Source organism: Symsagittifera roscoffensis, chromosome 7 (assembly GCF_963678635.1).
Source record: "Symsagittifera roscoffensis chromosome 7, txSymRosc1.1, whole genome shotgun sequence".
NCBI lineage: Eukaryota > Metazoa > Xenacoelomorpha > Acoela > Convolutidae > Symsagittifera > Symsagittifera roscoffensis.
Window position 1 is genome coordinate 5,934,031 of NC_087068.1, and position 27,169 is coordinate 5,961,199.

Genomic DNA, 27,169 nt, shown 5'->3' on the forward strand with positions numbered 1-27,169 from the left:
ATCGAGGGACATCATGTGAGTTTTGGTAATTTGACCACCACATCGATTTCATAGCTCTCCTGAAACGATAACACAGGTAGTCGGTTGATTGGTCAATACCGCAGAGTAATCCGACCACTGTTGTCATCACAAAAAAAATTTTTGTAGATTTTTTTGATGAAACTCTTATTTTGTAGATTATAATATTAATTCTAATATATAATAGTCTCTCATATAAGAGTTGTGCTTATAGCGTTGCGAATTTACGAAAAAAAAAGAAATCAACAATTTTATAGTCCTTTTGAAGGGTCACTGCAGCACCTACAAAACTTCTAAAGTTGGTCAACCGAAAACGGATGCTGTAAAATCAGGAGCGGATCTAGGATTTTCTCGAGGGTGTAGCGGATTTTCAAAAAAAATTCGAAAATTCTGTCGACCTTTTTTTTAGGTCAATCAATTGATTTTCTGCGCTCTCTCAAAGCACTAAAAAGATCCTCCCTGTTTTGGACAAACTTGCTTCGCCGCAGTAAAAAATTTGAAAAAAAACAGGCAAAAAAGGCGTTTAAAAGCACTTTTTGGAAAATTTTGACCAAAAAAATGGGTGTTTTCGCAGCGCGCCTCTCAAAATTAGAATATGTTGGCTCCGAAGGCTCTTTTAGAATATTTTCAGTTTCCGTCTCCAAAAACGGATATCTTAAAATAGTACAAAGGGGGACCCTTGGGTCAGCAGGGGGCCGAATCCCTGAGGGGAGAAGAGAAGGCGTTCGAACCCCCCTCCCCTCTAAATCTGTCCCTCTGTAAATTATTTCTCGAAGAGAACCCTTTGATTAATCGAGTACTCGAGTCCCTGAGGTGTCGAATTCTTTTCCCCCTATACCCGTTCTGTAATGAGTTTGGTCGAAATGCGCGAACGGTAATTATAACATTTTTTGCTCAGATTTTGAGAATCAATTCGTTTTAAATAAATTCAATTTAAAAAGTTATGTTTTTATTCAATTGAAAACTTTTTTTTTCAGTTGAGCAAAATTGAATATCTACATTGCTAGTAACTGTAAGTATTATTCCTTTGTTTCAGCTCTACAGACAACAGAAGGGCGTTTTGTTTGAGAGAGTGGGCTTCCACGTGATCAGGGCAGTAGCTGTGAAGAAGGGAGTGCTCGATAGCAAACAGTTCATCTCAAAGTGAGTTAAAATATTCGGAACAGGTATCACAAAAAAAAATCATTAAGAAACAAAAAAAAAAACGAAATATTTTTTCAACAAAGTTTAGTTTTTTTTTTAATTTTTGTAGAAGTTTTTTGATGAAACTCTTATTCTGTAGATTATTAAATTAGTCATAATATATAATAGTCTCACATATAAGAGTGGTTCTTGTAGCAATGCGAATTTACGAAAAAAAAGAAATCAACAATTTTATGGTCTTTTGTTCTCTTGATCGAATAAAGTTCGAGTTCAAAAACTCTGAACAAAACCCAGAAGAAAAAATGTCAATATTTTGCCGGAAATGTCATATTTTAGCTTTGTGGGCTATTTTTGCTAGACAGCTGTTAGAACTTACCTCCACCAATAATTGCCCAAAAAATTAGTGGAGTTTATGCAAAAAGAGGTCTGATTGCGCAGATTTATTGATTAGGAATTTTGGTTATGCATAGAAAAAAATTCAGAAATTTATATATATATTTTTAAAAATAAACTAGCTAACGCAGTCAATGGAATAATGAGTTCACGCCTATTTTGCAGCACTTTCCAAGTTGTGAGCAAAAAACCTCTTCCTCATCCCTCGTCTTCTTCTGCATTGATGACGTCATCAGGGCAAGAGGAGGGGGAGGGTGGGGGTAGTGGAGAAAGAGGAGTGGAACAGAAGTGGGAGCAAGTGTCACTCGACATCGTCCTCACAGGCCTCTTCCTCTTTTCCTTATTCCAACTTCTATCGCCAAACATTAATTCACACCCCCATCTGGCAAAAATTTTGACTTGGCCAATAAATTACGGTCATTCAATAGCTGAGCAGGGAGAAATAAAGACAATTTTAGCTAACAGGGTCTTTTTAATATTTTGAGAATGCAGCCTTTCATTCGAAAATCATTTTTGTTTAACTTGAAAATTTAGTCGACTTGAAATATAATGGAGTTTGATTGTTCATCTATGGAGGTTAAAAAAACTAGTATGACTTTTTTATTGTATGTAGTGAAATGTAAACGGATTTGCATCCTGTTGGAATTGTGGTATTCTGCAATCTTGATGAGCTTTGTAACAGGGGTGGGAGGGGGGAGGAGGAGGTTACTTGTATAAGAGACATGGGGATGTGGTTGGAATTGGGAAAAGAGTCCTGCTTGCAGATTTGCACAATGGCAGTGTCCAAGTATCCTGGTCTGTCGAGCCCCCCAATGCCAAACAGTTCATCTTCTGTTACCAACTCTATATTGATGGCCACAGCTACTGTGCCCCCTTCAACCGGGTCACGAGGTCATGTCGCCTGGTGGGGCTAGAAGGAGGGGTCAGCTACGGGGTCAAAGTGGCTGCAACTCCAACAGCACAACACTTGACCCCCAAGTATTCTCAGACCAAGGTAGGCATTAATACACTACTTACTTAGTTTTTAGTTTTCATTGGAAGTACACGAGTCTTGTAAATATCGAGGCTTAAATTTGAGAAGCTATTTTTCTCATATCTGTTTTGACTAATGATATCAGTCGGACGAGTCTCTTGGTTCAGGTGTTTGTTCTTCTTCAACGTTTCATTCGCCCCATTGAAACCTTCAGTTGAACCAAGCGAGGAGTAATGTGAAAACATTGTCCGTGACTCAAATTCCAAAGCAACATTTTTAAAAGTTAAATCACATTATTCAATTAGTTAAGTATACATCTTAAGCATTCATCAGTTTTTCCCGTAGTTAAATATAGCTATTTAACAATTTAAAAAATAAAATCAAATTCTCAAAAAATCGCGATGAATGTCAATAGACCAATAGAATGGTATTTTGCTGTTCAATTTATCAAAAAACTATTAAATTTGGTATACACTTCATTGTTAAAGCTCAGCATGACTGTGTTTCAAGATATTTTGTTTCATTTAATAAAATTATTGTACCTTTGAAGGTATTTTTGATCAAAAATTATACCTAACTGATCCATTCAGGAAAAGCGGTTGTACAAAAAATCAAACTATGCTTGAAACTTTACAAATTTAATTCAATTTGATCAGCCTAAAATCAATTTGGTCACGCAAAAATACGTATACAAAATTTCCGTTATCATTATTTGTGATGCCGCGCCAACTTAAATGTATATCGAATGTAACTGGAAACAAACTTGAAACTGCGAAGGTTCAAAAAAAGCAATTAAAAAGTAAGTAATATATGTGAAAGAATTGATTACGGAAAAAAGTGTAGTTCCCGATTACAAGACAAGTGTAAAAACAACTACATGCTCGCAGATGAAGCTTCAAGTGTGCAAAAAATCGTCTTACATCATTCTCATCTAAGTCAAGTTCTATGTCATTGTGTTCATTGAGAGAAATTTTTTCTTGTAATATTTTTTGCGTTGAGTTTAAAATGAAATTTTTCAAGAGAACTTTTTAAGTGCCATCTTTATCGTGTTGGAGTTTTGGCTCTCCAAAAAGCTGGTGTTAATGTTTTTGAATGCAACTGTCTTCTATTGTTGCCATTTAGTGCCTTCTAAACTCTTGTGTGTTTCCTTTGTGTGTTTCAATGTTTCGAATTTGGACAAAAATTGCTGATTTTTGCGATTGTCTCACTGTCTTGCTCGCGACGAGGTTTCACTCTCCTAAAAATTGTTTTAGGCTTATCATATGAACAATGACAAAAAATTAATCAAACATAATATTTCGAAAACACGTAAAATTACATGTCTGGCTCAAGATAAATTTTTGAGTGCGAAATAATTGATGCAGCAAATAGATTTCGAATGTGCTTAATTAAAGGTTTTTTGTCTCAAAGAACGACAGTTTTTTTTCTTTTGTTCTGACGACTGGAAGAAATTTGACTTCGTATGTGTTTTTCTACGTTTCACTACGCACGATCAGATACCTTAACTAATCAACAATTTGGGCGAGTAATCCCACAAATTAAAACCCTATCAGTGGTGATTGAACCGACTTATAAAAAAGTTATCGAAAATGTTTTTGCCAATAACCGAAAAAGTTTAGTTCAGAAGTTTGTAGTCTAAATTCGAGCAAATAAAGCGAGAGTGTATAGTTTGTTTTATGAAAATCAGTTATCGTTCCGACCATCGGAAATAGGGAGGAACTTTGTATTCGGGTGTGTTCTAGTTTTTCTCAACTTTTCCGTTTTTTGTTCCGACTTTCGATACAAAAGTAACGGAATATTTATGCTCGGGGTGGGTTTTTTTTCTTCAGACAAATTTCGACTTTTTAACTAGCGATTTTTGACTGAATGTTTTTATATCTTTCAAAGGTATTGTTGTCCTGAGCTTAAATTTGAAAAGATATTTCACCTGTGATCATTTTTCGTAAAGTTATGAGGGTTTAAAGATTGCCATTTTGGCCATTTTGACCAATTTGGGACAATTAACGCGCAATATAATTCGCACTATTAACGCGTAAGCGGAGATTTAATCCGTCTTATAATTTGTTCCAAACTGGTTGAACGAAGCTTATTTGCCATAATTGATTTGTTACAAGGAACGGAACCTATCTTTTTGTACTTTATATGGCGTGTGGGGGGGATGATTTTCTTTAAAAATTTCAAATTTTAGAAAAAGAAATTTCATTTTATTTTATTTCATTTAATTTTTTTATGTATTACTGCTGCTCAATAAACCTTAAAAGGCAGTCGGAACATTCAGGGCTTTGCCCTGATACGAGCAGTCTTGTTGTTGTTTGGAAGTAGTTTAAAAAAAATGCGACCTATATGAGCGTTTTCCACAATCCATTGAACATCTCAGTTCAAAATTTTCACTTCTGTTTTGATCTTTTTCAGCAAGAGAAACAACGTGAATAATTGATTTGTTGGAGACGAAAAAAGTATATGATTTAAGAGGCTACGTCAGACAATGACAAAACTGCATAAACACAATCTCTGTTCAAAAAACGTTTTATACAGTCTGATAATGCAAGTTTTCAAATTGAAGTGTATACAGATATAATCTATTCAAAGAGACGCATTACAAACGAGCTTTTTTCATACCATAAAATTTTTATTATCACATTAAAGATTAAATTTACTTTAGCTATTCAGCTGCGACCGTGAAGCTAACACAGGGTCACCCTTAATCTCAATCGAAGTCTCTGCAACCAAACCGGACTCTTTCTCGGTTATCTGGCCTTCGACACTTCAAGCGGGCGTAGAACACTTTTCACTCCTTGTAGACGGTATACTTTGTGGGGATCCAATTTTACCCGACTTAAAATCCTCTCGCTATAAGGCGTCCTTGGTCGACTGTGTGCTCAACGAGACCATCCGAGTTGTATTGGCGACTAAATTCGTCGTAACCGAGAAGCCGATTTTGTCGAACGAAGTTAAAGTCGCGCTGCCATTAGACACGAGTCTCTTTTCGGCAGCAGGAGGAAAAAGTGGTGGAAAAGATTTGGAAGTCGGATTTGATAACTTGACTTTTATAACAGTGAAGCACGGACACAAAGTTGAAGACCGCCTCATTGGTGAGTTATGATCAATTCCTGATTCGAATGCTTTTAATTTTTGTTACACTTTCAATTTGACATCATAAAGGCCTACCATTCAAATGCATGGTTCAGAGTTTTTTGTTGATTCTTTGTGGCGTTTTGTCTTATTTGCCGCTTTCTTGTTTGTCAATTACAAGTTGCTCTAGGTAAAAGTTTTCGAAATAGCAGTCAGATTTCTCATTAAGTATCCAAAACTCTTTTATTGCAAAAGGCAAAAAATAAAAACTCTTATTTCTCGAAAAGTTTTGCAATTTTTTGAAAAATGATCATTTATCAACCAAAAGTTTTTTTATGCTGTCTTCGTTTATGTTTAATTTCGATTTAGTTATATATTCTAACCTACGGATCTTTGAGAATTTGAAAACCAAAACAAAATTTTGTTTTCCCTAACATAGTTGACCTTGAATTCCCTTCAAAATATACAAAAAACAATCTGTTTGATGGCCTACCAAATGATACAGCCTTTTTGTTTCAACACTGTTGTTTAGTAATTCAGCATTTAAAAAAATGTGTTCCAGTGTTCTCATTTTTATAACCACAACGTCCGTAAATGCCTGTATAACAGCTTTTTGATCTGAAGAAGTCAATTTTAATATTTATATTATATAACAATTAGAGAGGTTTTTCATTTTTCTAGCTTTCACCTAACCCGGCAGCAGGAGAATACTATTAATCCGTTAAAGAAAAATTCTGTTTGTTTTCTAGGTTGTGTCTGACCATTTTTTGAAGAGTATTTTTTTGATATTTTTGACAAGGATACCGTATTTGATTTCTTACAAGCTGTCAATATGCAGTTATCACAATCGGGATGAACAAAATCTACCTTTTCCCGGGTTGATTTCCATAGAAGAAAAATGCTTATCATACAGTCTCATATACGAAATCTATGAAAAAAATATGCTTGTCATAGAAAATTCTTACAAAGTTTAAAAAGTGTTTTAAAAATTTCCATGAACATTTTTGGTCTACTTGCCTCTTTTGAAGCTTTCTGGTTATTAAAAAAATGATTTAAAATTTTTTTTATAAAAAATGCTTATCATACAACTCAACTTTCATATATGAAAGTTTATTGACATGCATTTTTTTCATAAACAAAAACAAAAATTTGAAGTTAAAAATTTTTAATCCCATTTTTGGCTGCAACTTGCTTTTGTGCTAAAATATAAATTTTACGAAATTTGAGATGAAAAATTTGAGATTTTGTGTTTATAACGTAGTCCAGGATGAGTTTTTCACCCAAAAAATCCAAAAATCACAAGAAAGTGTTTTTTTTGTAAACACGATTATTATCTTTTGTTTCATTGCTAAAATAAAAATAACTTTGTAGAAAAACAGGCCTTTTTTCTCAACAATCAAAATTTTCAAACTAAAAATTATCTAGCCATATTCAAAAAGTTACTTGTTTGGTATATAATTCCATGTGAAAATGTTAAAATTAACTTTTATGGCTAAAATCACCAAATGCATTTTATCTGCGTGGTAATTTCCATTTACACTCTGGGTTGTCATATGACAAAAAATCCTTGGTTAGTGTTTCGGTTGAAACACGAAATTTCGAAACAATTTTTTTTTGTTTTTTCATTGTATGGAAAAAATGCTTATGATACAATTTTATAGTATGGAAAAAATGCTCGTCGTACAATTTCTGGAAAAAATGCTTATTTTGCTATTTTCATACACTTATTTTTGCTCTATGAAATTGTATTAAAGAGTATGATAAGCATTTTTTTCATATATGAAAATTGTATGATAAGCATTTTCTGTCAACCCGGGTTGTTATAGGTTCTTACGTTCTCTTCTCGAAGTGGTCGGGAAATGAATTTGAATTATAGGTTGGTTGATAAGCGTAATTGTTCCGATCATTTAGGAGATGGGGAGAATTTTTTTTGTTTTCCCAGCAAAATCAGGTACCACAATAGTTATTGGAATTAGTCGAGTGATCTACCATATTAAATTCCTTTCAGTCGTGATTCGACTGAATTTTTTATTTTCCTTCTTTAAATTGTCTCGGTGTCGAGAGAAACCCCTGTGAAATTTTTTGTTTTTGTTCTAATTTCGAGCGAATAAAGCAAACAAGCAGGCTTATTTAGGCTTAGCTAAAGCCATTTACAATAGTTTATTTGTGACTAATTTTTTTTAAACAAATATTCTAACAAAAATGCAATATATTTTTTTGAAATTTTTTTAACGCTTTTATGGAATTAAAAACTTTAAGAATTTTTTTAAGAATTTTTTCAGATTTTTCTGTTTTTCTAGTCATTTTTTCAAAAAAAATTGTATAGTTTTCCTTAAAAAACTACTGTTCATCTTGCTTATTTATCTATGGCTGTCGAATATGTCTGAGTTCTAGTTTTTCCTTTTGATTCTTTTATCACACCACGCAGACAAACGACACTAATTTAGTTGTATTTTTAAGACCATGATCGGAACAATCTGTCCTACTTGCTCAGTAACCGGCTATCCTTGTTTATCATTGAGAGTGTTTTGTTGTAGCATCTCGTGCAGAAGAAGAAAGAAGCAGTAGAAGCAGTGTCTGTAGTGAAGAGACAGTCAAATCCTCATCATCGCCAACTGCTGCTATCGACACATTAGCTAAGGAAGAAGAAGAAAACAACGAAGAAGAAAAAGAAGAAGAAAAAGAAGACGAAAAAGAATTAGACAGAAAAGAAGAACGAAGCAGTCCAGAGCAGGAAAAGGAGGAGGAAAAAGATCAGATAGAAAAGGAGGGAGATAAAAACTCCCAACCGAACCCAGATCGACCCAAAACCCCCGAACAGCTTGCTGCCGAACAAGCAGAGCCCGAAGTCCAATCTGAAGCATCTGGTCTAGAAACCGAAAACGAACTCATTGTCTATGAGGCCGAATTGATCAGAGTAGCCAAAACACTGACGGATTTGGTTCTCAATTCAGCTTTAAGTGAAGTTGAAAAGGAAGAAGACGAAAAAGAAGAAGAAGACGAAAAAGAAGAAGAAGAAGAAGAAGAAAAAGAAGACGAAAAAGAAGAAGACGAAAAAGAAGAAGAATTCGAAAAGAAGAATATTAGAGAAGTTGAGTTGAAAGTGGAAGAGAGTGTCGAAAGAGGAGTGAAAAAAAGAGCTGTTGAAGAGAGTGGCGACAAGATGATGGGCTTCGGGTGGGAGGAGGAGAAATCACAAGAAGGTGAGGGGGAGGAGAGGAGTGGAAGGATCTCGGATGAAAATGAAGGGCAATTCTACGAAGACGAAGATGAAGAAGAGGGTGACAAAGATATTCAGATTTTACCTGTTGAGGTTGCCGAGAGTAATGACCACGCCCAGTTAAAGGAGGAGGAGGAGGGGGAAGGGTATGTGGCAGTTGAAAATGAAGCGCATTCTAGAGCATCCGAAGAATCAGTTGCAGCATTGGTTAGTATATTAAACATGATGCAGTCTCTTTTTCATTAAACTATCAACTTGTTATCAATTTTATGATATCCCTGTCAGTCTTTTCCTATCAAAATTTTGTCAAACATTTTGTTAATGTATGCTTATAGCAGTTATTTCACTTGCGAGAGCAAGTGACTTGTAATCAACAAACCAAATTTTTTTCCTGTTACCAACTTTTCTTATATGTTCTGTAAGAAATACGGGATCTCTTGAACTATTCCCCCTACCCCTCAGGTACCTAGTAACGAATCTCCCCCTATAACGAAATAAATCAACAAATGAGTATATGCGAATTTTGTATCTAGTAACGAATCTCCCTCCCTTTTGCGAATCTCCCTCCCTCCCTGAGATCCAAAATACGTACAGTTTGCAATTGCTTTTTAGTGGAAAATGTACAAATGGACATGTTCAATTTCTTGAAAACTACCTCTATACCTCTTAGATTATATTATGTAGTAACTAATTTTTTCAAATGTATTTATTAAAAAATTTTGATTTGTTTTTCGGGTTTGAGGTTTTGTCTGAATTTTTTTCGGCTGATTTTCCGTTTTTTCCAAAGGTAGGTTAAATTGTCTGGTACTCTTTCCAAACGAGTTCTTCCCATGCTTGGCTTTTTTACTTTTGATTCAATTTTTTTCTTTTTATAATTGAAATTTTTTCTAAAGTTTGTAAATTTACCAACCTTGACTTGAAATATTTTTTTAACGCGAATGGTTAATGCGTGGCAAATTATCCCGCACAAAAAAATTCAATAAAGAAACCAAATTGAATTTGAGGCTAGCTGTTTGGTCAGGCACGTATCTAGGAACTTCCCGAGGGGGGCAGATTTTCAAACAAAAAATTTGAAATTTTGTTCGACCTTTTTTTAGGTCGATCAAATTGATTTTCTGAGCTCTCCCAAATCACTATAAAGACCCTATATTGACCATACTTTCTGCTGCGTTGCAGACAACTTTTTCAAAAAACAGGCCGAAAAAGCATTTTTTGGAAAATTTTGACCAAAAAATTGCGTTTTTTCGGCGCGCGTTTCCCCCTCAAAATTAGTATAAATTGGCACGCAAGGCGCTTTTAGAAAAATTTTAAGTTCAGTCATCTAAAAGTGGATATCTCGAAATAGTACCAAGGGGGACCCTTTGGGTCGGCAGGGGGTCCAATCCCTGAGGGGTGCGTCCCCATGCCCCTTCCCTAAATCCGCTACTGTATTCGGTCGTATTAATTTCGTACAACTAATATTTTCACACTTGTTCTTCGATATTGTCCAAATTTTATAATTTACCAATATACGAGACCCTTTAAAAGGCGGTCTGAACATTCAGGGCTTTGCCCTGATATACGAGCAGTCTTGTTGATTCTTAATGCTGGTAAAGGCTATTTATGAACATCATCCCAGACTAAGGTAAGAATTTTTTCAGATGTGATTTTTGTTTGTATTTCGAATAATGCAATGTTTAATTGTATTGCAAGTGTTACGAAGCTCTGCTTCGCCTCTGTGTAAGAAAATCTTATAAATTTTTAGCGATAAGCGGTCAAACTTCCGTGTTTGAATAAGTTTAAAACTGTATATAGACACGAAATTCATTTAGTACCGTCTAGTACCGTATTACAAAGACAGAATTGCTCGTCTCAATTCAATTGTCAACAATTTTTGAGCTGGATCACATCGCCACTCACGCGTTTTAGTGCGAATTTTGTAGCGCATTTATTATCCCAAATTACTCATTTTGACATGTTACAAATCCTCATTACTTGAAAAAAAAAGATTTCACCTGAAAATAGTTTCCGTAATTTTGAGCTCAGGACGTCACTAGCTTTTAGGTCATCTCTAGATTTCAGACAAAAGTCAGTTGTAATTGATTTATGAGCCAGATTCATTTGCTACCGGGGGAAGTCGCATTTTTACCGATGTTCTATAATACCAATATGCACGATCTGTCCCATTTATGACATAATTCCTCATCTGCATTTCTGATAGGTGCTAAATATTTTATTACTTGATAATGGGCAAATGGAGAGAAACGAAAATATACGAACTCCTTATAAATCTTATGTACCATTTTTAGCCCTTTTCTGTTAGATACGGCCCAGAACTAACTTTTTCAAATTTAAAAATCGGATAATAATGCTCGATTCTGATTGGTTGAAATTAATTCCAGCTGAAAAAATCTAGGGGAAAAAATCTGGGCGAGCGGTTGTGAAATGGTTACGTCTCCGCCTCTCAATCGAAAGGTCGGATGTTCGAGACCCGCCATGATCCGTGCTCGTTGCTGGAGGGTGGGGCAAAATTACTCAGCTCAGAAAAATAACCATAAAACTTGCATGTAGCAGGGGCACAACAGCAAAAAAAACAGAAACTCAATTAACAGTTCGGTAATTTTGAGCAGTGTAACATAACAGACCCCGTTTTTGACCATGTCTCATCAATTATTTGTTAATGCCCTAACGCCTCTGGGACTCTATGTGAAGGTATTTACAGAACTCTCATGCATGCGAGCAACTCAAACATGGGTCGTTTCAGTAAAACTACTGTCCAATTTTTATTGATTTTGCATGTGGGTATTAATGATCATTCATATTGCTGCCTACGCTACGCGTCAATAGATAATTCCCTCCTTTTGCAAAAATGACAGGGGGGGGGGGGCGATGGATATTCTATGTAGGTACCAAAAAAAATCTCAAATGCTTAATCGTTGAATTAGTTCTGTATATGGTTGGCAATTCGTTCGGTAGCAAAGGGAGGGAGAAGAATAGTTAAAGAGATAGCAAAAAGACTAAAATTTCCACTTTTAATTAACGCGTATCAATAAGGAAGCTTTAGTTTGGCTTAATAATGCATTACTTGACAGAAAATAATCCCAAAATTGCCAGACTGGCAACCTAAAAACCCACTTAATTTTTTGAAAAATGATTGCACGAGAAATTACGCTGCATGATTTCAAAAAAAAAAATTATTGGCTCTGCAGTTTCTGAAGAGGGACACCACGTACATACACAGACGCAGATGCAGATACATACGCGTACACACAAAATTACAATGAAGTCTACCCAGGTCGAGATTTTACACCCAGTTTCATGCAAGATTTTAGATGTTTTAGCGTTATTTGAAGCAGGTTGGATTCAAAATCCTAGATCAAAATGAGCTGTTTTTAAACTGTACTTATAAAACACTCAAAATGCTCAAATCAGGCTTGAAAATCGAAGTTCAAAAGGTTATGTTTTTGAACGGTATTTGTAAAACACTCAAAATGCTCAAATCACGCTTGAGAAGTTGTGTAATAAACACTAAACAGATGTTTTGTGATGTTGTTGCAGAAAAAGCAGAAGCCAAAATTGAATTTGGTGAGAGAATCAGAAGAGGGACTACTGTTCCACTTGAACATCCCCCAGATACAGACACAGACTGTTCCGATCACAGGTGTATTAGTGGGGGTGGAGGATGAGGAGGTCGTGTTCTCCGTAGAGGGACTCCACTTTCCACCCAACTACAACAGTCACTTCACGTTAGTATTTTAAAAAACAAATCTAAAGACGCTTATTAACTGTAATACTGATTTGATTTGAGTTGTTTAGTGAGTAGATATGACAAACAGCAGTCAGTTATAATTTAACGGCCCATAAAGCCCCTCAAGGAGAAGGTTGCCTTTACTCCCACGAGAGTCTGCGAACTTGTCCAGATACAGATACACTCATTTTTAAGGCTCAATGATGAACACAAAAAAGACAAAAGTTGTCTTGTATTTTACCATAAACAATCCGATGCTATTTGTTTTGCAGGCTACTCGATCAAAATTTGTTCTTACAATCGGGTCATGTTTGGTGTGATTTTTTTTGATAGCAAATATGGAAACATCAAAAGGCCGTATTTGTAAAGATTATATTTTAAGTTTTCGAAAAGCTGCAAAAACTTAACATAATGGCAATCAGGGGCGGATCTAGGATTTTCTCGAGGGGGGGCGGGTTTTCAAAAAAATTTTCGAAATTTTTGTCGATCTTTTTTTTAGGTCGACCGAATTGATTTTCCGAGCTCTCCCAAAGCACTAAAAAGACCCTGTTTTGGCCAAATTTTCTGCGTCGCAGGCACAAATTTGAAAAACCGGCCAAAAGAGGCGTTTTTAGGCACTTTTTAAAAAATTTTGACCAAAAAATATCTCAAAATAGTACAAAGGGGGTACCGTTTGGGTCGGCAGGGGGTCGATTCCCTGGGAGAAGGAAGGAACTTCCACCCAGCCCCCTCCTAAATCCTCGCTTGGTGGCAACGAACGCCGATCGTAAAATTGTGTATTCGATCCCGTGCCTTGGCAATGATTTGTAGTAAGGCTAATTGACCGAATTCGGCTGCACTATTGGTTCTACCTGATAGTTCTGGACGCAAAAAACGGCCTTCGGTAGCAAAAAAAGCTTTGATTAGCAATATCATTCCGATGCGAGTGTGAGGACGATGCGAGTGTGAGGAGTAGGAAAAATGGTCTATGCTCAAACATGGTGGATAGCTTTTCACAGCTCTTCCGTAAATCGCAAATTATGTCTGGAAGTCTGAGAAGCTTCCTTAAATAAATTTCCCACAAAAAGTTGAGATTTTAAGAAAAAAGTTTCCAAAATTAAATTTTTTTAAGATAAATTGGGCTAAATAGGACGCTCATGTTGATCAAATTTGCTTCAAAATTGGCTAGTTAGTTTTTGCGTATTTTTCTTTGACTGAATTGGGCCGATAATTATCCATTTTAAAAATAGTCATAATAAATTCTTATAAAGGTTCTCATAATGAGGCAACTTCTTTGCAAGTCTCACAAAATGTTCTGTTCTCACCTAACTGCGCTATTAAATTTGTAGAACAAATTTCAAAAAAAAAAATTTCGGTAGTGGAAAATGCCATTAATCTTCCTGAATTAACAGTCAAATACTTAGAAACTAAAAACAACATTTAAATATTTTTTTTGCTGGAAAAAATTGACAAAAATTTTTTCTATAATTCTCAAATTTTGCCGTACATTTTCAATTAACATGATTTGTCCCATTGCAGATTTTTTTCTGCAATAATTTCTCCTTGGGGCTTGTCGATGGGCTGAATTACGCACTCATAACCACCATACTTTTAAAATACAAGAGTTGTCTCGTAACTGACAAGTTCACAACTACTATCAACCTATTATTTGAATAAAGCTTCCCAATTAGGAAAATAAAAAATTCATAAATATTGTAATAAAGGAGACAAAATGGCCACTATACCAAAACAAGATTGATCGTATCAGCGTCAGAATCCGACTGCCCTTTAAAGTAGATTAAAAACGTACATTTTAATAGGAAAAAAAAAACAAAACTCGCGCGTTCAAGGTCTCCTTTTAGTTTTAGTTATCAAAGTACTCCATATTCAAAATCCCATAAGTTAAGCGCACCTAGTCTCAGCTGACGTTTTTTTTTCAAGTTTTGAGTTTTGGACATAAAAATTTTTCAGATTTTATGGAACTATTCTGCCCAAAACGGTTGGTTAAGAAAGAAAATATATATAGAAGAAAAACTAACCCAAGCACTTTATTCCCTTCGATCGAAAAAAATTTTTGTTTTTAGTTTTTTTTCCTGAGCTAAAATCTGTCTGAGGAAAAAAATTATTCAGCTCCGATAGAAATTTAACGTTAAAAGAACATCATCATTTTATGTTGTTTTAGTGTCCAAATTAAGCTGAAAAGCCAGATCTAATAGTGTCACATCTACCGAGAATCAAATAGGGGTTTTGATTGCTGTTCTGATCATTGAAAATGGATAGGAACTTTGTCTTCTGGTTTTTTAAAGTTTTTTTTCTCTTTTCCTCATATGAAATTACGTACCACAAATAGTTATCAGAATAGTTTGATTAATTTATCGTATTAGAATTTTTTTCAGCCGTGATTCAAACGACAGTAAACATTTCTCGTAAAGTTGTTTCAGGAAAACAGACGTTTTTCTTGAGGCTCGACGTTTTTGAAATTTAATCAATTTTGAAGCAATTTGACGTTTTTGAAGCAATTAAAGCGATCGAGTCATATTAGTTATACATGAACAGGTCCATTAGGCTGAGAAAATTTCATAATACGTAGAGAACACCAGTTTTGAATGCTTCAGTTAGCGTTTTTTGGCTTTAGAGTTTTTTTTTTTTTAAATTTGTTCACAAAAGTAGACAAGACTGCTCGTATCAGGGCGAAGCCCTGAATGTTCCGACTGCCTTTTAAGGTTTATGGAGCAGTAATAACATTAGAAAATTAAATTTAAGAAAAAATAAAATGAAATTTTTTTTCTTCTAAAATTTGAAATTTTTTTAATGAAAATCATCACCCCACACGCCATAAAAAGTACAAAAAGATAGATTTTGCTCCTTGTAACAAACCAATTATGGCGAATAAGCTTCTTTTAACCAATTTGGAACGATTTCTAAGACGGATTAACTCTCCGCTTACGCGTTAATAGCGCGAAATATATCGCGCGTTAATTGTCCCAAATTGGGCAAAATGGCAATCTTTAAACCCCCATAACTTTAGGAAAAACTATCACAGGTGAGAAATTGAGAAATATTTTCATATGTAAGCTCAGAAAAACAATACCTTTTAAATGATAATTTGAAAATCTGTCAAAATTGGCTATTTCAAAAATAGAAATTTGTCTGAAGAAAAAAACCACTCCGAGCACAACCATTCCGTTATTTGAGCTCAGGACAACAATACCTTTCGAATGATATTAAAAAAATTCCGTCAAAAATGGCTAGTTAAAAAGTCGAAATTTGTCTGAAGAAAAAAAAACCCACCCCGAGCACAAATATTCCGTTACTTTCGTATCGAAAGTCGGAACAAAAAAAGTTTAAGAATTCTTCAAGTTTTCTTGTTCATTAATTAAACTTGGAACACAAATATGCTCATTTATGTTCAACTTAATGTTTTTCTACGCGTTTCAAAAGTTTTCTCAGCATAGAACGCTGGAAAAACGAAATTATTTCGAAGAAGAGTGTAGAAAAAAAACTGTTGTGTTCATTTTTGGATAACTGTTGTGTCTAATCAGATGTCCGACGCCCACGAAAACATATAGTTTCGAAAAATTGCCCTACTTTCGCAAATATTCCATGATTGCTGGGCCTCGCATGTCCAAAATTTTCCAAAAAAAATGATGGCATCAGTATCTACATATGCCGTCAGGATTTGCAACTTCGGGTTGTTCATTTTTACGTCAAAATTCAATACCATTTTAAGCAAATGAAAGTAATATTTTCATAGTCAATCAGGCTCTTACTAAATGGCTTAAAAATCAATTTCAGTCAATACGTAACCTTAAATACAACAGAAATTCCAAAAAAAAATGCAAAAGTTATTTCTAAAATGTTTTTAACAGCAAATTTAACTGTTCTCAGATTTTTCTGCTACGTGTTCAAAAACAACCTATTCTTGTCGCTCTGTAACATAGTTGATTTGTAGATCAACCACTGGCAGTGGCGGTGACCACGTTGAAAGTGGGGGGAGGAAGCAACAGCAGACGCGTCACAATTGGCAGGTGTCCCCCCGTGGCGGGGTCTCAGAGTTACTTATTCCTCCTCTCCTTCCGCGCTGCACCTACACTTTTTCTGTCTCCGTCAGAATCAGACTAAAGAGATCATCACAACTAATGCATCACAAACAGGTACATATATGAAATGAAAATTAGAATTTAGCCTAGAAATGATTCAGTATTATCCATCATGAAGATGATGTCTTACCTTTATTTTTTACCAATGCCTTAACTTTAAGATTTTTAAGACAAGTTTCATGTTGCTTTTTTGCTGTAAGGGCCTTATTTTTCACCCCATTTTCTCTTGTAGTTTTAGATTTAAAAAGTGATAATCCAGTTTTTTATACTTGAGCTTGAGACTGCTAAATTTTGATATTCTCTTAACCGTTATCAATATTTATTTTGAACAAAATTTGGGTTCTGTGCTAAAATGATTTTTATTATTACGGGAAAAACTAATAGAATCGTTTTGCCACCAGAACCCAACTGGGACTGGAGAGAAAAGAGAAGAAAAAGAAGAGGAAGAGGAGGAGGGGGTTGTTCTGTGGTCTGACAAGGTGACTCACACCACTCTGGGACCCCCTGAGGCACTCAACCTGTCAATCAAATCGACCGACTTGCAGGAGGTACATACTTTACGAACACACCATCACTTAGTCTGAAACTTCACTAAGATCACTGGTTCTGCTGAGACCGAATGTTGCTTCTTTTCAAATTGCTGCCAAGTGGTTTGGCAACGATTTTTGTAGCAAGAGTTTCAATCATGGTGACTTAAACACGAGGAGCACATACGTTTCTCTATGATATTCCGATTTCGCTAGATATAAGAGTCCTATATGAATGGCTGGAATTGAATTATTGGGTAAACATTTTGGGCAATCAGGAACTGATCTCTTTTCAGGCGACTGTGCAATGGACTGTGTCGACCTCTGCATCATCAGCATCAGGCGCAGATGGAGATAGTATGCATGAACAGCAACAGAGAGAGACTGATGGTTTCTCTCTTTTCGTCAATGGGACACTTCATACAACACTACCCCCAAACGCCAGACAAGTAACATTGACGGACCTCAAACCAGGTAGATTGAGACAAAGATCAGAATTTTACTCAAAATTAAACAAATCCAAGCTCATTGTTAAAACAATTAAAGATCAAATCAATCACTATGTTTATGATTTAGTCTTTTATAATTGTGGCTATTTTGTCTGTTCTCTTGTTTGTTAAATATGGATAAAGTAGTGGAGTTAATTTTGAGTTTTTTTCCTTCCAATCATTCTGATTCAGCTTTTCTGTAAGATGGTTGCTTATTTTTCTTAAACTATGAACAAACTTCATAAAAAAGTGTTTATTTTGATGTTTATTTTGATTTCAGGCATGAGACATGTTGTCACGATCCAAATGCTGACCAGCCACTTTGTCGGAAACAGCCCACAATCCCACCCGGTCACCATTCGGACCCCGCGAGAGCCCCCCGCTCCCTCTGTATCTATCCGGGAGGAGTCGCAACTGGGTCACGTGACTGTCACATGGCCAGCGGAGGATGGAAATAAGGAGACGTGGGAGTCGCCCACTTGTTACATGGTTTATGTGGGCGTGGCTTCTTCTAGTCCCCCCAACAACACCGGGGTGATGCATGGGAGGGTGGGGGTGAATGATCTCAAGAGAGATCCCACTGGGAAGATGTTCGAATACCCCATTCGCAATTTGAAGATCGGAGACACGTACAATGTGTTTGTGCAAGTGAGTGACAGATATGTAAACTGGCGTTCTATGGTAATTTACTTTAGTGAGTCGCCAATTTTGTAAGGTAACAATTCGGCGTAAGCGACAAATCATCGCAAGGAAAAACTGGTCTGTGCGCGTCAATCTCCACGATTATATAAAAAACGGTTTTTAAACACTTTAATTAATGAGTATTTTCTCGGCAAAATAACTCCGGAAGTTTGAAAATATAACGATAATTTATAATTTTTAACAAGCTTTATCATCGGTAACATCGGCCACAATAAACTGCATAACTCAAAGCAAGCTGCAAAATGGCCAGTATTTGTCCTTGAGACAAATTGCTCTTTTTAAAGGTCAGCCTTAATCAAGGCTGAACCAATTTAGAGCGAAAAGACGGTTAAAATAGGTTTTTTTGGGGGGGGGGGGATCGAACCTGGTTACGGAGCATCCCATCAAGCTCGGTGCATATTCGAGTTCTAGAAAGGAAATGACCTAGTCGGGATTCGAACCGGCGCCGAACCCGCCGGGACGCACCAAGTATACACTTGGCTACTGTCCCTATATGCATTTATGTTTTGGTTACGTTTTATATGCATTTATACTATTGTTTTATAGTTGCTCTGCAACATCCTCCACCCCTAAACAAGGAAGAACGGGAGCGAGCTTTACGGTCGGGCGGGTCAGTTCGCTCGTAACGGTCTTTATGCCGGCGGATCTCGCGCATCCGTCCTTGCCATAGTGCAGTCTTAGGATACGTGCGAGTGGATAATGTCCACGTGGAGTGTCAGGCTCTATGACCCAAACCAAGTCGCCGGCTTTCAACTTAATGTCTGACTGGTTGTGCCACTTTGCCCTCCTATTGAGGGAAGGAACGTATTCCCGCATCCACCGTGTCCATATTGCGTTAGCGTCTGATTGCGCTCTGGCAAACCGCTTCTTATGGTCGAATTTTTTTTCGAAACTTAGCGACGGAAAACTCGCTGCGTGTTGACCAAGAATAAAATGATTCGGGGTCAACGCCTCTAGATCTAGCGGATCGGAACTAACGGCTGTTATCGGTCTAGCGCTGAGTGATTGCTCAACAAGGCATAGCGTGGTTCTTAGCACCTCCTCAGTTACTCTTCTGTTGCCTAAGATGTCATACAAAACGCGCTTGACACTCCGAACTAATCGCTCCCAGGACCCACCATGGTGCGGTGCGCTGGGTGGATTGAAATTCCACGGGATCCCTTTCTGAACAAAAACAGCGGGTGCGAGCTTGTTCCAACTCTCAACGCAAGCTATGAGCTCTTTCTGAGCGCCAACATAGTTCGTGCCGTTGTCGGACATGATGGTAGTCGGAGTACCGCGACGTGCGATAAACCGCTCCACGCCCATCACACAAGAGCTTGTGTCGAGCGAGGGGACCACTTCAATGTGAACGGCTCTAGTGGTGAGACAGGTGAACAAAAAACCCCACCTCTTTTCCGTACTTCTCCGGATTGGAACTAGGAACGGCCCGAAGTAGTCGACACCTGCGTTAGAGAAAGGAGGTTGCCTGTAACCCAGCCTTTCAATGGGCAGATCAGCCATCATATGAGTTACGGTTTGCGCTTTGCGTTTTCGGCACACAACGCAAGTATTTTTGATGTTTCGCAGCAACCATCGCAAATTTAACACAACGTACTTCAAATTAACCACCGCACGCATGTAATCCAAGCCTTGATGGAAATTCCTAACGTGCAAGTGTTGAACCAATAACCGAACAACCGCGTGACGTGCATCAATTATAATCGGATGCTTGCTATCGAAATCGGAGTTAACCAAGCGGCTGATGCGCCCAGTCGAGCGAAGGATGCCAGCTGGTCCAATGAACGGCGAATACTTGGCGATCCGACTATTCCTTGTGATAACTTTACCGGATCTCAGTAGTTTAAGCTCACTAGGGAATGTCTCACCCTGGGACAGGTAAACGAGCTTCTGTTCAGCAATATCCATTTCAGACGTGTCTGTAATTTCTAATATACTCGACCGGAAATGTTTATGGGATTTCAGCCATCTTAACAAAAATGCTACTGCGCGTTTGTATTTTACAATTGAATTGAATCTCTCCCATTTTCCGAAGAGAAGATTTTTTTTCTGTCAAAACATCGACGACGAAATTTGACGAGTTTTCCAGACAAATGTCGATATCACATGATGGTCTTTGAGTCTTATTTTATCAATAACCCTTGTATCGGGCTTGAACGGCCGATCAGTTGTTCTCAATACACTAGGGCCATCAACCCAACTGCTTTCCTTGAGGGCTTCCGAAGAAATCCTTCGTGTACCGGTATCAGCTGGGTTATCACCGCTAAGTATGTGATGCCACTGATCAGTGGTGGTAGACTCCAGAATCTCACCAGTGCGATTACCAACAAAAACGGGTAGTTTACTACAAGAGTGAAGCCACTGGAGAACAGTGGTACTATCTGTCCACATGAAAATATCCATAACTTTGAAAGTGAGACCTTTCAAAGTTTCTTCTTTTAAGCGGGTTGCAAGAAGAGCCGCTTGAAGCTCTAACTTTGGAATAGAAAGCGCTTTCATAGGCGCGACGCGGGCTTTGCCAAACACAAAGGCTAATTCGGTCTGATGGGAGCTAACAAGTCGCGCACGAAGGAAAGCGACGGCACAGAAAACATCCTGCGAACTATCACCGAACATTTGAAGTTTTATTAGGTCGAAAGGTTCAGTGAAATAGCTGCGAGGTATTGTCAGAGAACCTAACAAATGAAGACCTGAGTGCCACTCAAGAAATTGCTTTTTGATTTCCTCTGGCAGATCATCGTCCCATTTTTGACCGTTGATTCGCCAGATATCTTTTAATAGAAGGCGAGCCTTCACGGTATACGGAGCCACTAACCCAAATGGATCAAAAACAGAGGAAACAAAACTCAACACGGTACGCTGTGTGATTGCTTTGTCTAGTGGACGATCAACCCCTTTACTAACGACTAAGGTGTCTTTTACGTGTTCCCACTTAAGACCGAGAACATGCGACGACTGTTCTGGACTCGCACAAATATCTTTAACAGAGGAATTGGACTCACGGTTGTCCGGATCAAGAGCGGTTATTACGTCGGGCACGTTGCTGACAAATTTTGTCAGACAAAACCCCCCTAGTTTAAGCAACGAGATTAAATCCCTACCTAATTTCAAGGCGTCATCCCTGTTTTGAAAAGAATCCAGATAATCATCCATATAAAATTTCTGGACAACAGCCGAAGCAGCTTCGGGGTACTCAGCTTGATTATCCGATGCAGTCTTCTGCAAAGCAAATTTCGCACAAGTCGGCGAGTCACGAGCACCAAAAATGTGACGCGTATATTGGTGAACTACCACACTTGATGTGGGGTCCTCCCGCCACAAAAAACAAAGAGAAGGACTCCAACCTGTAAAAACATCCCTTCAATGTCAGCTGAAACGGCGTATTCATGCTGACGGAATCTTAAAAGTACAAAAATGAGGTTTTGAAGGAGATCAGGGCCAACCAACAGAAATTTGTTTGTTCAAGGAAGCGCCATGACACTTCGATGCCCCATTGAGGACTCGGCGCACCTTACCGGGTTTATTCGGGTTCAATACCGGGTGATGCGGGAGATACCACTCACGATCGGCTCGTGATTTGGGATCGTGTGCCTAAACGGTTATGACATATCCTTTTTGTATATCTTCTCTTATTGTTTCGGCGTATTTTTCACGGAGTGACGGATCCTTATCTAGCCTCTTTTCCAAGACTTTAATTGAGCTAAGGAGGAAAAATAAATTATTCGGTAAACTACTTTCCTTATCGTTCCAAAGCATTGGTACAATGTACCTCTCATCATCGTGAAAGGTGTCATTTTTCAAAACGGACAAAGCGCGTTTGTCGGCGGCGGAACGGGCATCTACCTGCTTGAAGGCTCCATATGACTCCAACTCATACCAAGTTTTAATTTGGTCCGCAAGAAACATGTCTTCGACAACACACGGTAACGGCGGTAACGGACCACTTAAAACCCAACCTATTGGAAGGCGTACGGCGCACGGTGAAATAGAGTCCTCCCCCAAAAGGTACTCAACGGGTCTTATGGCATGGTAGAAATCCTGTCCAATAATTATTTCGACGTCCTCATACTTATAATGTCTAGGTTTGATCGGAGCCAACTGCGGGTATTTTTCCTGTAATTTAGGTATGCTTATAATATCCGATCCAATACGAATATGATCTTTAACATAAGCTCGAAAAGAAAACGAAAATTCACTATTATGCGTTTCGGCGGAAACTTGAAAATTTACTTGCTGAGTTTTCATCAAGCTCGTGGAATTGAATCCATTTGAAGTGAGGTTAACGGGAGTGCCAACCAAATGGAGGCGTTTTACGAGATCGGCGGATACCCATGAGTGCGTGGAAGCACTATCGCAAAGAGCTAGGGCATTATTAATTGTCGCATCCGAAGAGACGGCGAGTGATGCAACTGGCAGGAGGCCTTTATTTGACTCCTGGCTATGAATATCGCCGATGGCAGCGTTAGTCGATACATGTTTAGAGTTTGCGTTACCTGACGCCGGGGAACTTTTAGTATCTTTAGGAGGAAAAATTTTCTCAGCTCCATGTAAGAGCACGTTGTGCGTGCTTTCACAATCTGGCTTGGGGCACTTTCTGGCCTTTCTACAATTACGAAAACTGTGATTGCTCTGTAAACACGCAAAGCAAAGTTTTTTTTCGGCTACCTGTTTCGCTCGTTGCGTAGCGTTTTTCTCTTTCAATACGGCGCAATTCCAAAGAGCGTGTTGACCTTTACATACAGAACATGGAGAGTACTTTGGTTTTTCCTTAGTCTTATTACTTACATTTGCGTTACCAGCAAACACTTTCGTACCTACTTTTTGCTTAACTGGTTCTTCAGACTTACCCTTAGAATTGATCGTTTTTAGCCTCTCATGACCCTCCGCTTTTTCTTTAAGCCATTCGTTGAAAACTAGCAGAGTTGGTATATACCATTGGCGTCTTACGGTTTGCATTGACCAAGCCTCCTTAAGGTTCGGGGGAAGCTTACTCACAGCTTGATTCAGTAAATTAACACTTTTCAGGTCGTCGTTAAAAGACAGGGACTTGAATACGGCAACAAGTCCAGAAATTGCAGAGGAAAATCCATTTACATTTTCCGAATTATGCATTTTCAGCGGCAGAAAATTACTCAATTCATCTATATGAGCCCCTACTACAGCATGCGGCTGCCCGAATTTTCTTTGAAGAGTTGCTAATGCGTCTTCATATAGTACTCCGCTATAGCTATACTCAGCGATTGCGGCTTTTGCTTTACCCACTACGAGCGTTTTCAGATAGGTAAGCTTTTCATCTTTACTGAGTATGGCTGAATCGACCGTCGATTTGAATTGCCCAAACCACTCATGCCAATTATGTGGGTTGCCATCGAACTGGATCAACTTCCACTCAGGCAGATGATCTTTTCGGCTGTGCATGAGTATATTAACCAACTCTCTTGTCGAAAGTGGATGCTCGACGTCTGCACCAGGTGAATTACCGGGAGTTGGCGCTGTGTAACTCGAAGAATTACCGTGATAATCAGGAACGAACGGTTGATTAGCATGTGAAAAATTTTCAGGCTGCGCAAAGAACACAGTCCCTCCACTTGTATAAGGAACAAAATTATTCGTGGAAACAATCGGAGTTACTGCGGAAAAAACAGTTGTCGAAGGAACGTCGTGCTGTTGAGTTGACATTAAAGGGGCAGCAACAGCTGGTCTCCACAAATTACTATAAGGATTATAGTGGTCACTTGAAAAAATATAACTACTAACGGGAACACCCATATGTTGTTGTGATGGGACTACAGGTGCTTGGTAGCCAGCTACTACTGACCCTGTAGTGTGATGACTTAAAGAATCATGATTAACTGCTGTTGATGCAGGAGCGAACGGTGCTACACCAGAAGAAACTTCTGCAGATGTTGTCGCAGCAAAATAATTTTTAGAAGTTACCGGGACTACTGACCCTGTGTTTGGATTGCCTAGCACCGGATTAGTGCACAACAGAGTTTGCTGAGGCAAATTATTAGAAACAGGTTGAATGACTTGTTGTAACCCTACTAGATTGTTAACGGAAACCTGCGATCCGACCAAACTCGACAAATTATGTTGTTGTCCGTGAATGTGGTTACTGTAATACAATCCCGGATCACTAGAAGCTGCCTGGCCATTATTCACTCCTGTAAAACTTGATGAGACCAAGTAATTTGTTGATGCAGGATAAAGTGCCTCAGGAGCTGTTGAACCAACGTGCTGCTCTTGATTGGGAACTACAACAGCATCAGGCTGATTGTGGTCGACAGATTCGACACAGTGACGCGTACGATCCTTTTCGTCTATTGTTAGTTGTGGAGAGATTCGAGTTAAACCACTTTCCTCAGCATTCTCGCTGATTTCCGACAACTCATTTTCTAACTCAAGCCCTTTCAAATCAATTTCTGCCTGTTTTTTCCTGTGTTCTTCAGCCAATTCTTCCAACTCTAAACGGCTTTGTTGTTCTTTCAGTCTTAATGATACCTTTGCCTGCCTCTCAAGTTCCTCTTGTTGTTTCTTTAAAATCATTAAATCGCGCTTTTTCTCAGAAAGTGTTTTCGACGGAGCGGCGGTATAGCTAGATTTCTGAGAACCCGATTGCTGATGTCGGCTGCTTCGATGCGACAACTTAAAGCGGGTATCTGTTTTATGCGACCGGGGTTTTTCACTTTTTTCAGAATGATGAAAAAATTTTGAGCTGCTATCAATTTTGTCCGGCTCTGTTACTGGCTCAAAACTTGTTTTATATGTGATAGCTTCCTGCAGAACTTTATCGTTGCTTTGAGTCAACTTATGAAGCCACATATCCTGTGCCGGTATCAATTCGTCGGGATTGGCACTTTTTGCAGCCATATCAATCAACTCAGTATTTATCTCGACCGCTTGTTCTATATAGTTCCTACATTTTTCAATATAAGTATCAATTTTTGAGCAACGACTCTGACTCTCTATGTATTCTAAAATTATTTCGTGGCATTTATAAAGTTCATTTTCGAGATTGCTACGTTTCTCAAACAACTTCTTAATTTTCTTTTGAAATTTAACTTCCATGCTTAATTCTTTCAGAAAAAAACGACTCTCAGGAAATACTTTATTTTAACTCAAGTAAACCCACAAAATACTCTAATACACCCATAACTTACAAGGGGGAGTAACTTGAAGTTTTAACGCTTTAAGTCTGTTGTGAATCGCTCTACAATTTTTAGGCGACAAACGGTTCCGCTTCTTCTTAGCTTTCAGTGTACTTAGGTCAGCACTGTATCGTCTAAGTAACAACAGAGTCTTCAACTCAAGGGAAGGGGGCTGGTGCAGCTCTTTATACTTTTCGATAAGTATTTGGTCTTTGACCTTTCGCTTTGAGATAAAATCCTCAACTATGTTAAAAACGAGAATACCTGTTTTTTTTCAACTCTTTTTCTATATTGTCTGTACCGTTGCGGCGACAGTATACAATAGCGGTAATATTCTCCTTGTATCTCAAAAGAAGGGTGTTAAGTTGGTCAGTACTCAAACTACGGTTGTTGTTACTGCGGTGCTTACTAATGGAGTTATTTATGGCGTCGTGCCAAGTAACTAGATCTTTTCGATTCGACAAAAAGTGATGCAGATAGTATTGGATAGTTTTCTGCGAGTCCCTGGCGTTAAAGTTAAAACTTAAGCCGGGCTTTGTGAAACAAGTCTCTTTCGCGCGCTTTTGAGACGGTGCGGATAGTATACGGAGCGCGTGATCCAAGGAACTAGCTCCTAGAATGAATACCAAGAGACCTATAAGACGGCTACGTTTCGCTAAAGTACCAATGGGGTGGGGGAATTAAGTAGGTCGGTTGAACTCCAACAACACACACGGAGTAAACCTGAGGATGAAAGAATTCAACTCAACTCACTTAATATCACCGTACCTGACCACTTAACATTAGTGTCGCGCAACGAAGCCAATTGTCGGACGGGCTAAAACGGCTTATATTTACTTGAAGCGAACTGGCTTTCAATTTCACCAATGTGGGTGAGGGATCAGGCAAATTGGTTAAGTTCCAACAACACACGCGGAAAAAACCTGAGGATGAAAAGACTCAACTTAATTTGCCTGATATTTCGCTACCAGACCACTTACCATAAGGTTGGTGTCACGTTACAGCACAGTTTCGCAGAATTATGGGGACGTTTTGAGAAATTTTTGGCAATTTTTTTACCTTTTTCCCAAAATTTTTCGGAAAATTTTGGTCAGCAGGTTCGAGTCATAAACCAATCCAAAAAACTAGTCCAGTACCCCTTGTCTATGATCCGATTTTCTGGATTTTCAATCCGTTCACAATTACCCAAAAATTTGTGGTATCGGAAAAATTACCACTCGTAGCTTGCTTTGAGTTGGGATACACAATAAGACATTAACACATCGTACGTAATTTTTTTGCAAGTTTGTAAAAATTAGAATAGTCTTACAGTTTTTTGACGGTTTTGGAGATTTTCGGCACCAGAAATTTCTCTCACGAGTCTGAACAACTGCACTACTCCACTCTGTTTCGGCCAACTTTACACTCTTTCGGCCAACAGCACAACTTCACTCTGTTTCGGCTTTCGGCCAACAGCACAACTTGACTCTGTTTCGGCCAACTCACTCGAGAGGTGGGGCTGGGAGGAGGACTTCTGGTGATTCATCTGAAGTCTCGACTATATTTGCAGCAGGCAGCTTCATCAACAAAAATATTCGGTCCAATCAAAGTTGGCGACGACCCAAAAGTCCGTGCTTCGAACTCAAGATATGAGTATGTAGACAAACGACAGTTTCCAAGACTAAGTACAGCTTCGTTAC

The 27,169-nt window shown here is 38.1% G+C and overlaps 2 protein-coding genes across 6 annotated transcripts in view; one reads left to right on the top strand and one right to left on the bottom strand.

Moving 5' to 3' along the window:
* Window positions 1-27,169, bottom strand: part of LOC134851749 (14-3-3 protein homolog 1-like) — a 524,146-nt gene that overhangs the window by 496,716 nt on the left and 261 nt on the right. The gene's annotated exons all lie outside the window — the stretch shown is intronic.
* LOC134851743 (uncharacterized) overlaps window positions 1-27,169 on the top strand; it is a gene marked incomplete in the record, with an annotated part of 109,728 nt that overhangs the window by 8,098 nt on the left and 74,461 nt on the right. The window contains 10 exon segments of the mRNA XM_063867961.1: window positions 1,055-1,161; window positions 1,720-1,877; window positions 2,319-2,548; window positions 5,190-5,619; window positions 8,137-9,026; window positions 12,357-12,544; window positions 16,478-16,679; window positions 17,027-17,173; window positions 17,449-17,626; window positions 17,921-18,288. Coding sequence (XP_063724031.1) covers window positions 1,055-1,161; window positions 1,720-1,877; window positions 2,319-2,548; window positions 5,190-5,619; window positions 8,137-9,026; window positions 12,357-12,544; window positions 16,478-16,679; window positions 17,027-17,173; window positions 17,449-17,626; window positions 17,921-18,288 — 2,898 coding nt within the window.